The 12,382-nt window shown below is 55.6% G+C and overlaps 2 protein-coding genes across 2 annotated transcripts; both read right to left on the reverse strand.

Moving 5' to 3' along the window:
• Positions 1-262: 262 nt before the first annotated feature.
• HOXA1 (homeobox A1) lies at positions 263-1,617 on the reverse strand (the record flags this gene model as incomplete). Its single annotated transcript, XM_084281913.1, has 2 exons — positions 263-618; positions 1,005-1,617. The coding sequence occupies 2 exons, from the start codon at positions 1,615-1,617 to the stop codon at positions 263-265; spliced, it is 969 nt and encodes a 322-aa protein (XP_084138039.1).
• A 4,557-nt stretch (positions 1,618-6,174) lies between these two features.
• Positions 6,175-8,068, reverse strand: HOXA2 (homeobox A2; the record flags this gene model as incomplete). The annotated part of the gene is made up of 2 exons (XM_084281208.1): positions 7,645-8,068; positions 6,175-6,920 (listed from the first exon to the last, which is right to left on the reverse strand). Exons 1-2 carry the CDS (start codon positions 8,024-8,026, stop codon positions 6,175-6,177), a joined length of 1,128 nt encoding a protein of 375 aa, XP_084137334.1. The 5' UTR covers positions 8,027-8,068.
• Positions 8,069-12,382: the final 4,314 nt, after the last annotated feature.

Genomic DNA, 12,382 nt, shown 5'->3' on the forward strand with positions numbered 1-12,382 from the left:
TAAGGGGCTCCTCCAGCGAAACGGGACGGGGGGGGGACCGAAAAAGGACCTTTGGGAGGCGAGGTGCGAGCCGGCACCCCGGGGCCCGGCGGCGGGGGGGCGCCCGTGGGAGCCGCGGGCACCCGTGGGAAATGGGGGCACCCGTGGGAGATGGGGGAACCCATGGGAGATCGGGGCACCCGTGGGAGATCGGGGGAACCCGTGGGAGATCTGGGCACCCGTGGGAGATCGGGGCGAGCCCCCCCGTCGGGGCACGGCGGTGTCAGTTGGAGGCAGGCAGCGTGTCCGAGGAGGATGAGGCTGGCGAGGCGCTGCAGGGCGACGAGCAGGACTTGTCCGAGGACTCCTCCGCCTTCTCCTCGCAGCCCGTGGGGGTGGCGGGGGAGATGGGCAGCAGCCCCTCTTTCTCCCTCTTCTTCTGCTTCATCCGGCGGTTCTGGAACCAGATCTTCACCTGCGTCTCGTTGAGCTGGAGGGAGGCGGCGATTTCCACCCTCCTGGCCCTGGTCAGGTACTTGTTGAAGTGAAACTCCTTCTCCAGCTCGGTGAGCTGCTTGGTGGTGAAGTTGGTCCGGACGGTGTTGGGCTGCCCCACGAAGCCGTACTCGCCGGCCTTGCCTGCAAAGGGGACACGCGGCGTTAAGTGAGCGCAAATGATTTATAGGCGACGTAATCAATATGTCCACACCGGCTAAGCGATAGGGAGCGGGGACTTCGCAGGATAAGAGGGAAGCCCCGGCAGGGTGAGTGATGGAGTGCGAGGTGCTAAACTGGAGTCAGCCTCTGGTGTCAGAGGAAACTTGATAAGTGGGTTATGAATTACAAGACGTACGACCAAGGGAGGGGAGCGGGGGGGCGGCAGGGGCCGGCGCTGGCTCCCAGCGCTGCGGGCAGACGGCTCCGGGGCTCCCAGGGGCGCGGGGCACCTGCGAGCCACCCCCGGCACCCCGACGGCAGGGAGCTGCCCCGACCTCCCCCGTTCCCCTCCACGCCGGGCCACTGACCTGTTTTGGGTGGGTTTCTTTTAACTTTCATCCAGTCGAAGGTCTGTGCCGGCGGCGAGGTCTCGGCGGAGGGGGAGCGGGAGTTTTCCTGCTGGTGGCCGGCGTGGAGGGGGGACAGGGCATGGTTATAGGTGCCCAGGGGCAGGCTCTGCTGCTCCTGCCCGTAGGCGGGGGGCACGAACTGGGCGGGCGCCCCCGCGTAGCCCTGGTGCGGGTGCTGCGCGGCGGCGGAGGAGGAGAGGCTGCCCGAGTACACGGCGGGCGCGCAGGGGGGGAAGCCGGCGGCCAGCTCCGCGTCCTGCCCCAGCGGGTAGGGGCCGTAGGCGGCGCCGAAGCCCTGCGAGCCGTACGTCGGGGCGCAGCCGGGGTGCGCGTAGGACACCCCCAGGCCGCCGTGGTGCTGGTAGGCGGCGGGCTGGCCCGGGGGGTGGTGGTGGCGGTGGGGGCTGATGGGCACGCCGCGGCCCACGAGGAAGCGGTCCTCCCCGCTGCAGCTGCCGGCGCTGACGGCGCAGGGCTGGAAAGTTGTAATCCCGTGCTCGGGGTGGTAGGCGCGGGCGGCGCAGGCCCCCGCCTCGCCGCCGAGGACGGGGTACTCGAGGAAGGAGCTCATCCTCGCCGCGTCCCGCTGCTGTCACGCCGCCACCGGGTCTTCAGCGGCCAGCGGGGCCGCGCCAACTTTCCCACATCCTCCATGGGGCCGGGAGGAAAATGACACGAAGGTACCGCGAGCGGGGAGGCACGTGGGGGGCGGCAGCCAATGGCTGCGGCGCCTGCGGGACTTTCCCGGCTCCTGCCGCTGATAGATCGCCGCGTCGGGGGCATTTAAACGCCGAGCGCTCCGACGGCGCGGCACGGCACGGCGCGGCGCGGCGCGGCACCGCGGGGCAGGGCGGCGGCGGCCCCCCGGGGGGCGGGGGGGCCGGGCTGCTGCCCACCGGGGGACGCCCGCCCGCTGAGAGGGGAAGGCTGGAGAGAGCCCGGCGGCGGAGCCCGGCCCGCGGAGCCCGGCCCCTCCAGGGTGAGTGCCTCTGCGGCGGCCCCGGAGCTGTCAGGCCGGTGCCGGGCATCTCCGACGCCCCTCGCCCCCCGGTTTGGGCCCCCCGGGGGGTGCGGGGGGAGGTGGAGGGGGCAGCGCGGAGAGCACCAGCCCAGGGGACGCGGATGGGGATGGAACCGGGAATGGGGACTGCTACTGGGGATAGAGACGGGGACGGGGGTCTTCCGGAGGATGGAGATGGGGCCAAAGGACCTGGGTCCTGCCTCGCCGCAGAGCCCAGCGCGACGCGACGCCAAGAGTTAAAGGGGCTTGTCCAGCCGCATCACCAGGCGGCCGCGGGCATTAGCATGGAAATGAGGCGCTTTTGGGACTGACGGCCATTGTGCTCTCCCGGGCACACCGGCCTCCCCCCGGCCCGCATCCCCGCTCCCCCCGCACCTCCGCCGGGCTCCCCCGCGCCAGCCCGGGACTGGGGCAGGGGAGGGGGAGCCGGGGACAAGGGGGGGACGGGGACGGGGCGGGGACCCGCCGGGCTCCGCAGCCCATCTGCTGGGGCCCCGCGGCGCCACTGCCGCCCGCCCCGGGCCGGGCGGGGGGAAAGCTGCCCGGGGTGCCGCAGGTCGCAGCCCGGCGGCCCGGGGAGGCGGCCCGGGGCCGGGGCAGGGGAGCTGCGGGAGGTGCGGGGCCCGCCGCCCCGGTCCCTTTGTCCCCGCGCTCCGCCAGCACCCGGGCCGGCAGCGGCGGGAGGTGGCAGATGGCCGGTGGCAGAGGCGGCCCCAGGACCCTTGGGAACCGCGCTGAGCATCGACTGCAGCTTGCCCCTCCCCACCACCAACCCCCCCCCCAGAAAAAGAAAATTAAAAAAAAAAAGGTCCGAAAAAGAGGGAGGGCGGTGGGATGTGGGTTGCGACCCCGTATTCGGGTTACGTATGCGGAAAAGGAAAGGGGAGGTGAAGACCGGGCATCCGTCCGCCCCAGGGCACCCATCCGTCTGCAGGGAGAGGGGATGGCACCAACAGTCCTAACGATAACCTCGGGGAAGGACGGATGGGAAGTGGTTTTCCCAGCCGCCGGCCCCAGGAGGAGCCGCCTCCCGCGCTCCTGCAGGTGCATTCCCAGCCGGCTCCTCCATCGCTGTGCTCTCGTGGTCGGCTGCTGCTCGTTTGGAAATCCAAAGGGCTTCTTCTAACCCTGCCACTTCTCTCTGCTCACCAACACACACACACACACTCACCCGCAAGCTCCTCCCTCCCATCTGAACCACAACATCCTCTCCTAGGTGCAAGCTCTCCTACTGCTGTTAGGTCAGCCTTTATCCCGTGCCATCTCCAAGGCCTCCCTATGGCCAGCAGACACCGAAGGGCTGCTCCCTCCACCACGCGTCTATCCGGATGCTCCTACTATTTCTATTTGTTCTCATTTACTGCACAGGCACGAATGGTTAAGGGCCCTCTGGAAAGGTTCCTTTTCTTAAACTCCGGGGGGGTCGGGGGGAGGACAACAGAAACAACACTCCAGAGGCGTTTATGGCATTATACTGCATCATTTTGAGCTATGGAAAGGGACATAAACATATTTATTTCATTCCTGTAAACCTGTTGTGATAAATACTGCATAAGGCAGAGGAAAAAAGGCAGGCCGCTGGGACTGTTTACCAATAAAAGAGCTGGCATCTTTTCAGCTTTTTTTTTTTTTTTTTACATCAGCCGGCCAAGAATAATGTATATTTTACTCCAAATAGATTATTTTTACCCGTAAAATCCGACAAATTACAGCACCTCTCTTACAGGCTCCAGCATCCTGAAATCTGAAATCCTTTTTTTTTTTTTTTTCTTCCCTTTTCCGTGCCATTTTTGGGAAGAGCCCCCGTCTCTTTTGTTGCATTGTCTCTCTCGCGATGCCTTGGGTTTTTGCTGCCGGTACTGTGCGTGGGGCAGCAGGGTAAGAGCCGAGGGGGCAATCCCCCATCCTCGGCGAGGAGAGCTGCGGCCCCCGGTCCCGCTCTGCCCTCCGCTACTCCTCTCCAGGCCGGGCCGGGAACTGGCGTTTCCTGTCCGAGACTGGGGCCAACGGGGCGATTCCGGCGATTTAGGCTTTTTCGTGGGAGTTCGCCTCCGCCCCCAGTGCCCCCGCTGTGGCCGCAGGGCTCATGGGAGACTCTGAGGCGAGTCCTGATCTCCGCATCCCCCCATTTATTTAAATATAGCGAGCTAAAGGTTTGAGCCTTGTAGCGTATTTTTTTTCTCCCCCATACCTTTTTTTTTTTTTTTGGTCCTTTTTTTTTTTTTTTTTTTCTTTTGAGTATTTTCAGCATCCAGGCATCTGGGCACAAAAGCGGCCCTGACCCGGCCGATGCAGCCCCGTGCCACGGGAGTTAAACTGCGGCTCGCCTTCTGCAGGGCTGGGCTGGAGCGGAGAGAAGGACAAGAAGCAGGGCCGAGGTTTCGCCGCGGCCGCAGCTCAGCCAACTGTTGTTTTAAAAGAGCAATAAAAATGAATTATGACTAAACGCCTTCTCACTTAATGGTTTTAGACGGGGATCCCCAGCCCCGGCAAATACGTAAGAGGATTTTTATTTGTGCATGTGTTCCTGCAATTGATCTCTTTGATGACATTCTCATTCATAGAAAGAGTTTGATTTATGACTTTCGGAAGAATTGCGTTCAGCCCTTCCAGCTATAACCCACGCATCCCAGCTCCACAGCGTGTTGCCGAGCTGGGAAGGCAGCAGCACTCCTCGCACGGACGGTGCCTTCCCCGGCCCCCGCTCCAGCCATTCTCTCCGGGATGCCCCCAGTCTCTCCGGGATGTCCCCACGCTCTCCGGGATGTCCCCACGCCCTCAGCCCTTCGTGGAGAAGCCCCGCTCGCATCTGTTGCTCGCCCGCCGCCCCCGGACGGGGCTCGGTCCCCTCCCGAGCCCCCCGCCACCGCTGACCGGGGCCGCACGCACTTTGCCGGAGATTTTCTCCAAGCCTGGCTTTGCTGCCCCAGGGTTGGGGGGATCCCCGAGGAAATCTCAGCTTGGGAGTCACACCCGACCCTTTTCGGGAGCACCCCTTCGCCCCACAAGGAAGGGTTTAAACGGGAAAAACCTTCCCTCAAGAGGACCGAGCGGAGGGTGCGATTCCGCCCTAGACGCTTTTTTTCCTCGCTTTTGTGCCTTTTGATTTTGCAAACGCTAACTTCTTCTTTTTCCTCTCCTTTTAGGGCTGATTTCTTGGACCGCTCAGCACGTGAGGACTCACCAAGCACACCCTCTGTGAGCTCTCGTATCTTTTAAGATCCCTGCATCAGCTTGCTGGCTAAGCGCTGCATTCTAGAAAAATATGCCCCCCCTCCCCCCCAAAAAAGAAAAAAAAAAAAAAAAAAAGGTTTTCTTGTATGTAACAGGCTAGTTTCTGCAGGAGACAGCCTCCTGAATCTGCCTCACGTTTGGTCTGTAACAGAGAAAGTGCTCGCTTATGCTTTTGTTACAGTTCAGAATTCCCAAGCTTGGTATCGGCACGGAGATAAGATGCTGCGTTTATACATTAAAGGAAAGAAATCTCCGTCAAATCTGTGAACGGTTTTAGTTTCCTTTTTTTTTTTTTTTTTTCTTGTGAGAAACCCTTGCAATAAAGAATTTGAACGTTTTTTTTTCCTCTCTACTAAATGTCCTAAATTGCCAAAAGGGGAGAGATCGCAGTCAGAATGTTGGATTTTGGTTATTAGTAAACAGTGGAAGGGAGTGGGAGAAAAACCCGTAGTGTTATCAGTGCTGGAAGGAGAGAGAGAGCAAGAGAGAGGCAAAAAGGGAAAGAAAAAAAGAGAAAGCTCCTTGTAGCAAACAAGAATTTATTCTACCAAAAATACTTATGACAACGCATCCTAATGCAATACAAAAATAAAAAGAAAGTGACGATACAATTCCTATATGATCACTTTCTTACAGACCTCATATATTGCTTTCATAGAAGGACCTAGAATGTGGCTAGGTTAAAACTGAACACAACTAAAACTTCGTAGGAAACGGTAAAATGGCACAGCAAAAGGGAGGTAATAAACAGAAAATACTGACCGGGAAAAGGGGTGGGATGGGGAAATAAAATTAATTCACTGAAAAAATAAAAATAAAGAGGGAGAATAAGGAGGAGAAGGCAGGACCCTTGGAGAGGACGTCTTTAATTTCTCAGTAATTCAGATGCTGCAAGTCTATTGTGGTGAGTGTGTCTGTAAAAAAGTCAAAACTGTCAGCTGAAATATCTACGGGACTGTCCAGAGATCCTGGCAAACTGGGGGAAACTGCATCTGAAAGCTGTAGGCAGGAATCTGTGGAGAAAACGTTAAAGTCCTGTAAAGAAGGGACATCTAGGGCCTCAGGACTGTCATTGTTTAGGCCAGCTGCACAGTTCTGGGCCATTGTTGAGAGGCAGTTTTGAACAGTGGGTGACTGATGTTGAAAATGTTTCAGATTTTTCTCATTGCTCGTTAAAGGCGAAACGGGGAAACTTTGGGACTCGCCATTGTGCGCATTCTGCGCCTGCTGCTGCGACAGTGCATTCTGCTGGAAAGCGTAGCCTTCCCTTTCCAAAAGAGCGCCTGAGACGTTGCTGAGGGCTTGCTCGAAGAGGGCTTTCTCCTCCTCCTCGTCCTCCGCCGCCTTCTCCGGGTCCTCTAAACTCTTAAATTTCCCCTCACTGTTTTGGTTCTCCTTGCACTGGGTCTGTCTCTTGTGCTTCATCCTTCTGTTCTGGAACCAGACTTTGACTTGTCTCTCAGTCAAATCCAGCAAGGCTGCAATCTCAACCCTCCTCGGTCTACAGAGATACTTGTTGAAATGAAATTCTTTCTCTAGCTCCAAAAGCTGGGTGTTGGTGTAAGCCGTCCTCAGCCGCCTAGATCCACCGTTACCACTATCGGGGATTTCAAGGGGGTCTGTTAAAAAAAAGAAAAAGAAAAAGAAAAACACCACCACCACCACCACCACACGCACACACCCCAAAAGCACCAGCACCAGGAAAGCGAAAAGCCAAAAAAAAAAAAAAAAAAAAAAAAAAAAAAGAAGCACACACGCACACACACAAAACGGATAAATGCACGGATTGAATTTCAGCATCCGAGCCCATCGCATCCCGGGGGGGGTGTGTGGAAGGGGGGGGAGCGCTCTCTCCCTCTCTCCCCGCGTTGGAAGCGGCTCTATCTATATGTCCACATAGCATAAACCAGCAACTGCAACAAAATGGCCGCCCTCGGGTGCTGCGAGCCCATTGTGTCGCCCTGCTGAGCGGCCGGTGCTGCGTGCCCCTCGGCCGCCTCCAGCTCGTCGCCTGCAGCTCGCCAACCTCCCCAGGCCAGAGCAAACTTTATATTAGCCATAGCGCAATTTATAATTAATGCATCAGCCGCCGAGCTGAGCGGGAGCAATCTATCACTCTTCATTACTGTCAAATACCCCGAGTCTAGGACAGCGAGACAAGAGAGGTCAGCTCCAACTCAAATAAATCATCCCGCGGCGGGGCAACTTGGGGGAAAAGTTTGGGGTTTGAGCCCAGCCCCGACGGCCCCGGCCGCCCCGAGCCCCCCGTCCCCCTTCGGGCCGGCCCGGGGGGCTGCGGGGAGCCCCCCAAAGCGGCCCGACGGCCAAAGTCTTGGGACTGACCTTTGTGGCTGAGGCAGGCAGGTCCAGCGGCTGAGGCGGAGGCCGAGGCGGGCGGCAGGGCGGATCGCTTGGACGCCTTTTTCTCTTTCATCCAGGGGTACTCCGGGGGCGGCGGGGCGCCGGCGGGGCCCGGGCTGCCGCTGCGGCCGCGGGGGCTCGCCTTGGGGCGGCCGCCGCCGCTGTGGCGAGGGTGGCTGCTTGGGTTCAGGCTGGGGATGGTCTGCTCAAAAGGAGGAGGAATCAGTGTCGAGTGTGAAAGCGTCGAGTTCTTGATTGATGAACTTTGAAATGTATCACCGACAGGGGGAAAAGATGTCAGGCACTCAGCAAGCGATGGCTGACTATTGATAAAACCAATCTCTCGCTCGAATTCGAAATTCATGGCCTTCAACTCGCAGCCCCCGCGGAGAAAAAGTTCCCTCGGATTCAGGGGGCTCGGGGGGGGGAAGGCCCAGGAAAAAGGAGAGAGAGAAGAAAAAAATATATCATAGAAGATCGCTGGTGGGGTGTTTTTTTTCTAATTCACTGATTACAGCCGTATGGGGACCGTGCTACTATTAAACTATTGAATTCATGGAGACAAGGTTGAAATTGGACCGAATTGGCTGTCACATGATTGCCTCTGCCCAATGACAATTTGGGCTTTAATCAAAAGAAGCCACTGTCTGTTTGATTGATCCAAAAAAGTCGGGAAGGAACGCCTCATTGGGGGCCAGAAAGGCTTTATTTACACTTTTTTTAAAGAGGGAAATGATATCTCTAGTATCTATCCCCTTGGCGTCCTAATCCGAAATGATCGGGGGTGGGGAGGGAGGTGCGGGTGCGTCTCTGTGTTTGGAGGGGAGGCTGCGAGTGTGTGTGCGAGTGTTGGTGTGTGTGTGCCAGCGTGTGTGTGTGTGTGTGTGTGTGTGTGTGTGTGTGTGTGAGAGAGCGGGCGAGTGTGTGTGCGGGTGTGCGGCTGCTTGTCCTGCAGCCTGCTGCCTCCCTCGCCTCCACCCGCACACTCCTCTCTCATTGTTTGGGACTGTCAGGAAAACGCTTTGCACCTCACAAATCATTTAAGCACCTCAATCTGACGCCTTGAGTCATTAACAAAGTAATCCATTAATCTTCAAAGTTTTGACACCGCCAGGCCCCCACATAAGAAGTTGCACCCAGGCAGGAGTCTGTAGCAGAGAGTCTTGATTTTTTCCTAGGGAATAGCACTTCCTCCAAAACTACTTTATCGCTCCCGACTCAGCCTCCATTGGCTCCTTTTTCTTTTCTTTCCTTCTTTTATTTTTTTGTTTGTTTGTGTCTTTTTTCTTTTTTCTTTTTTTTTTCTTTTATCTTCCTTTTTTTTTTTTTTTTTTTTTTTGTGGCTATCGGGCGTACAGTACGGAGAACAATTGGCCGCCGGTGCCGAGCCATTGTTTAACTGGATCTTCCTCAGCAACCTTGCTTCTAGGGGAAGAGTCACATAGGCAGCAGCCCTTGCGCTTCGTGACTTCCCTCTCCAGTTGGCTTCCCGGGATTGGACCATAAAACATACCCTAGGAATACCTCTCTGGGCGAGCCAAATCGCGAGGCTGCGAAAGCGTCTGGCTGTTGCCTCTTTAAAAAAAAAAAAAAAAAAAAAAAAAAAAAAAGACCAAAATCCTGTGCCTTAGCTTGCAAACGATACTCCCGTCTGCTGGCATAATTTGCTTAATAACCGTAGTAGGCTGGGTCTGGTGAGTATTTTCGATTACCAGGAAATATATGGGCTGGTAGCGGGTTTGTTTTCACGGGGCCAGGCAGAGCGAAAATGCTGCGGGGGCGATAACTTGAGGCACGGCTCTCGCCTCCGAAGCTTGGCTCTCTGCCGTCGTTTCCATTTGCCTCTGCCAAGTCGAGCCCCGAATTTGGAAGGTTTGGGCACAATTTTCCAACCAGACCGAGGCGAGCGATGACAATGATGGCCATAGGAGCCAGCCCGATGAGTCCTACGGTCAGAGCCGGGCCGGAGCTCGCCTTCCCGCGGAGCCGGGTCGGGCCGGGGGCCCGGGGGGCCGGGGGAGGCCGGGGGGGCCGGGGGAAGGAACATCCGAGCCGGTCTCCGTGTCCTCGAGCAGCCGGGGACCATCGCCTGCGCGATGCGTTGCCGTCTCTCTTTATTTTCGGAGTTGCCAAAAAGGGGTCGGCAAGCGTCTTCGTATTTAAAAATAATAATAATTATAATAAAATAAAGAAGAAGAAGCAGAAGAAGGAAAAAAAGAAAAGAAGACCCCCAAGCATTCAGCGGATCAGTCTCCGTCCAGACTGCACGAAGTGCATTTAAAAAATCGGTTTTAAGTTAATGCACCCACAAGATGTAGCATATCTGCGAAGGCATTGGAGAGAGGGGGAGGGGAGGGGCTGGGAGGCTTTAAATGGGCTTTTTGGTGGTTGCTTGTTTAAATAAAATATAGAACGAGACTTGTCATTTAATCCCTCAAAAGGGATGCCTTACAAATATCGATGCTGTTGGAAAATGCGAGGGGTTTAATTTTCTTGCTTTTAGTCCAAACAAAGCTCTGGTGGTGTCTGCGCGCGATCAATCTTGGCCGCCAAAAGGTTTGACAGCTACTGGCCCTTAAGAACACATTTAAAGCTTCTTGCTCTTTCCAAGATCAAATGTGGCCGAGAAAAGAGGCAGAGCAAGAAACGCGAGTAAACAAGGAAAAAAGCTGCTTTTAAAATATGCTGGCAGAGGACTGCTCTGCTTGTGGGAAAGCCCGGTTTTATTTTGCTTCTCTGCGCCTACCTTGGGGTCGGGCTTTTCTTTTATTTTTATTTTCTTTATTTTATTTTTTTTTTCTGGAAAATATTGGGATTAACAGCAGGATGGCAAATAATAAAGAGAGAGGTTTGGACTTTAACCAGGCTTTGTGAGTAAAAACCTGCGTGGGTGTCTCTATTCTGCACATTTGTTTCTTGTGGTCATTCTAATACAAAAACCACCTGGAACAAAACCTTTGGAGAGGGGACGCGAAATTCTTGGGCAAATCAATTACTTCTGCCTCCAGAGGGATCTTTTAATCGGGAGAATCTTAAATGCAAAAATACAAATTCTTACTGGTAACGTAAAGCCTCTGAAGATGGGGTAGGGAACGGTTTCTGGAAAGAAGGGGCAAAATCGCCTGTATTTTTCTTTCTTCGGAGTGGGAGGGGGAAAAAACGCCAAATTCCTTCTCTTGAACATTTTCAGAAATGTTATTATTGCTGCTAAAGTAACCACACGTTAGGAATTCACCGGCTGTACCGTTATCTTTTGTTTTATCTAACGCAGCTTATCGGGGCGGGGAGGGGGGGTGTTGAATTTTATGTATGTGCGCTTATTTGAAAGGAGCCATGTCTTGTAATGTGGCAAAAAAAAAAAAAACATTTTCTCCTCCAAAATAATCATCAGTCGTTGGTCTGTATTGGGTAATAACCATGTTTCAATGAAAAATATCAGACTAAATAAGCCTCCCTTCCATGGTTACATATCTCTCTATGTAATAAACCGCACGGTATAAATATATTTACAATCCCTTTCTTTGACTGAGCATGCTTTATCTATTTATGCAGAAAAGCTCTATATAGCTTCGTGGATGCATGACAATGTTTCAGCATCAGGCAAGGATGGCTCTGGGAACAAGATAAAGCCCAAAGATTAATAATATTTCAGCATGAGACCAAAATGGCGACATTTTTTCTGTGCTCTGGAAGATACAGATGGTAAACAGCGTGCGTTGTTATCTACACAGCGTAGGAATATGTCTTTATAAACGTGCACGGGTATATTTTACCTAGTCTATTAAGGTCCTTTTTGATTTATCTTTCAAGTTTCGATCTAAAAATTACGGACATTTGGCCTGAAAAGGAAGAAAGATGGGATTTAAACCCACGTTTCCAGTCCCTGCCATCCCCCTTGGACCGATTCGGCCCGAAGACCCCGGGGGTGCCCGTTTGGGGCCAGTGGCCCTCCCGCAGCCCGGTGTGCACCCCACACACACCCCCTAACACACGCACGCACACACGCACACCCCCGCGGGGGGGCAAGGATGGAGTGGGAGGGGGGGGGGCAGGGAGAGCGGGGCTCCCCTCCCCCACTGCTTCAGGCTGCAGCGGGGAGGGGAGGAGGCTGGGGAGAAGGGAAAGGACCCCAGCATCAAATCAAAAATTAAAAAGGAAAAAATAAAAATTAAAAAAAAAAAAAAAAAAAAGAGAAAAGAGAGAAGCTGCTCGCTTTAGGAAAAGAAGCAAAACGGCAGGGGGGAGGAGAGGTGTCCAGAGGCAGCTGCGCCCGGCAGCCCCCCTCCCAGCCGCCTTTGGGGTTTGCCTGGGGGGGCTCAGGCACCCCCGCTGCCCAGAGCCGGCGGGGCTCAGCCGCCGCCCGGCTCCCCTCCTTCCTTCCCCCCGCAGGGAGCCCGGGCATTAAGCGGTCCCTCCACGCCCGCGCCTGGCTCTGTTCCGGCCTCCACGCCCGTGGGCTCGCCCCCGCGCACACGCGCGTGCACACCCACGCGTGCGCGCACCCATGCCCCGTCCCCCCGGTTGGGCCGCGGAGGGGCGCGGGGGGGGGGGGAAGGATGCAGCCGCTGGCGGCTGTGAAACCCCGATGGGGAAAAAAAAAAAAAAAAAAAAGGAATGAAAAAAATGAAAAAAAAAAAAAAAAAGGAAAAAATCCACCATCCCTCTCTCTATCGCTACAATGCTGAAAAGGCGCTACGGAGCCGTTCGGGGGGGAGAGCCG

Source organism: Netta rufina (assembly GCF_964035555.1).
Source record: "Netta rufina genome assembly, chromosome: 2".
In the NCBI taxonomy this organism is placed as follows: Eukaryota; Metazoa; Chordata; class Aves; order Anseriformes; family Anatidae; genus Netta; species Netta rufina.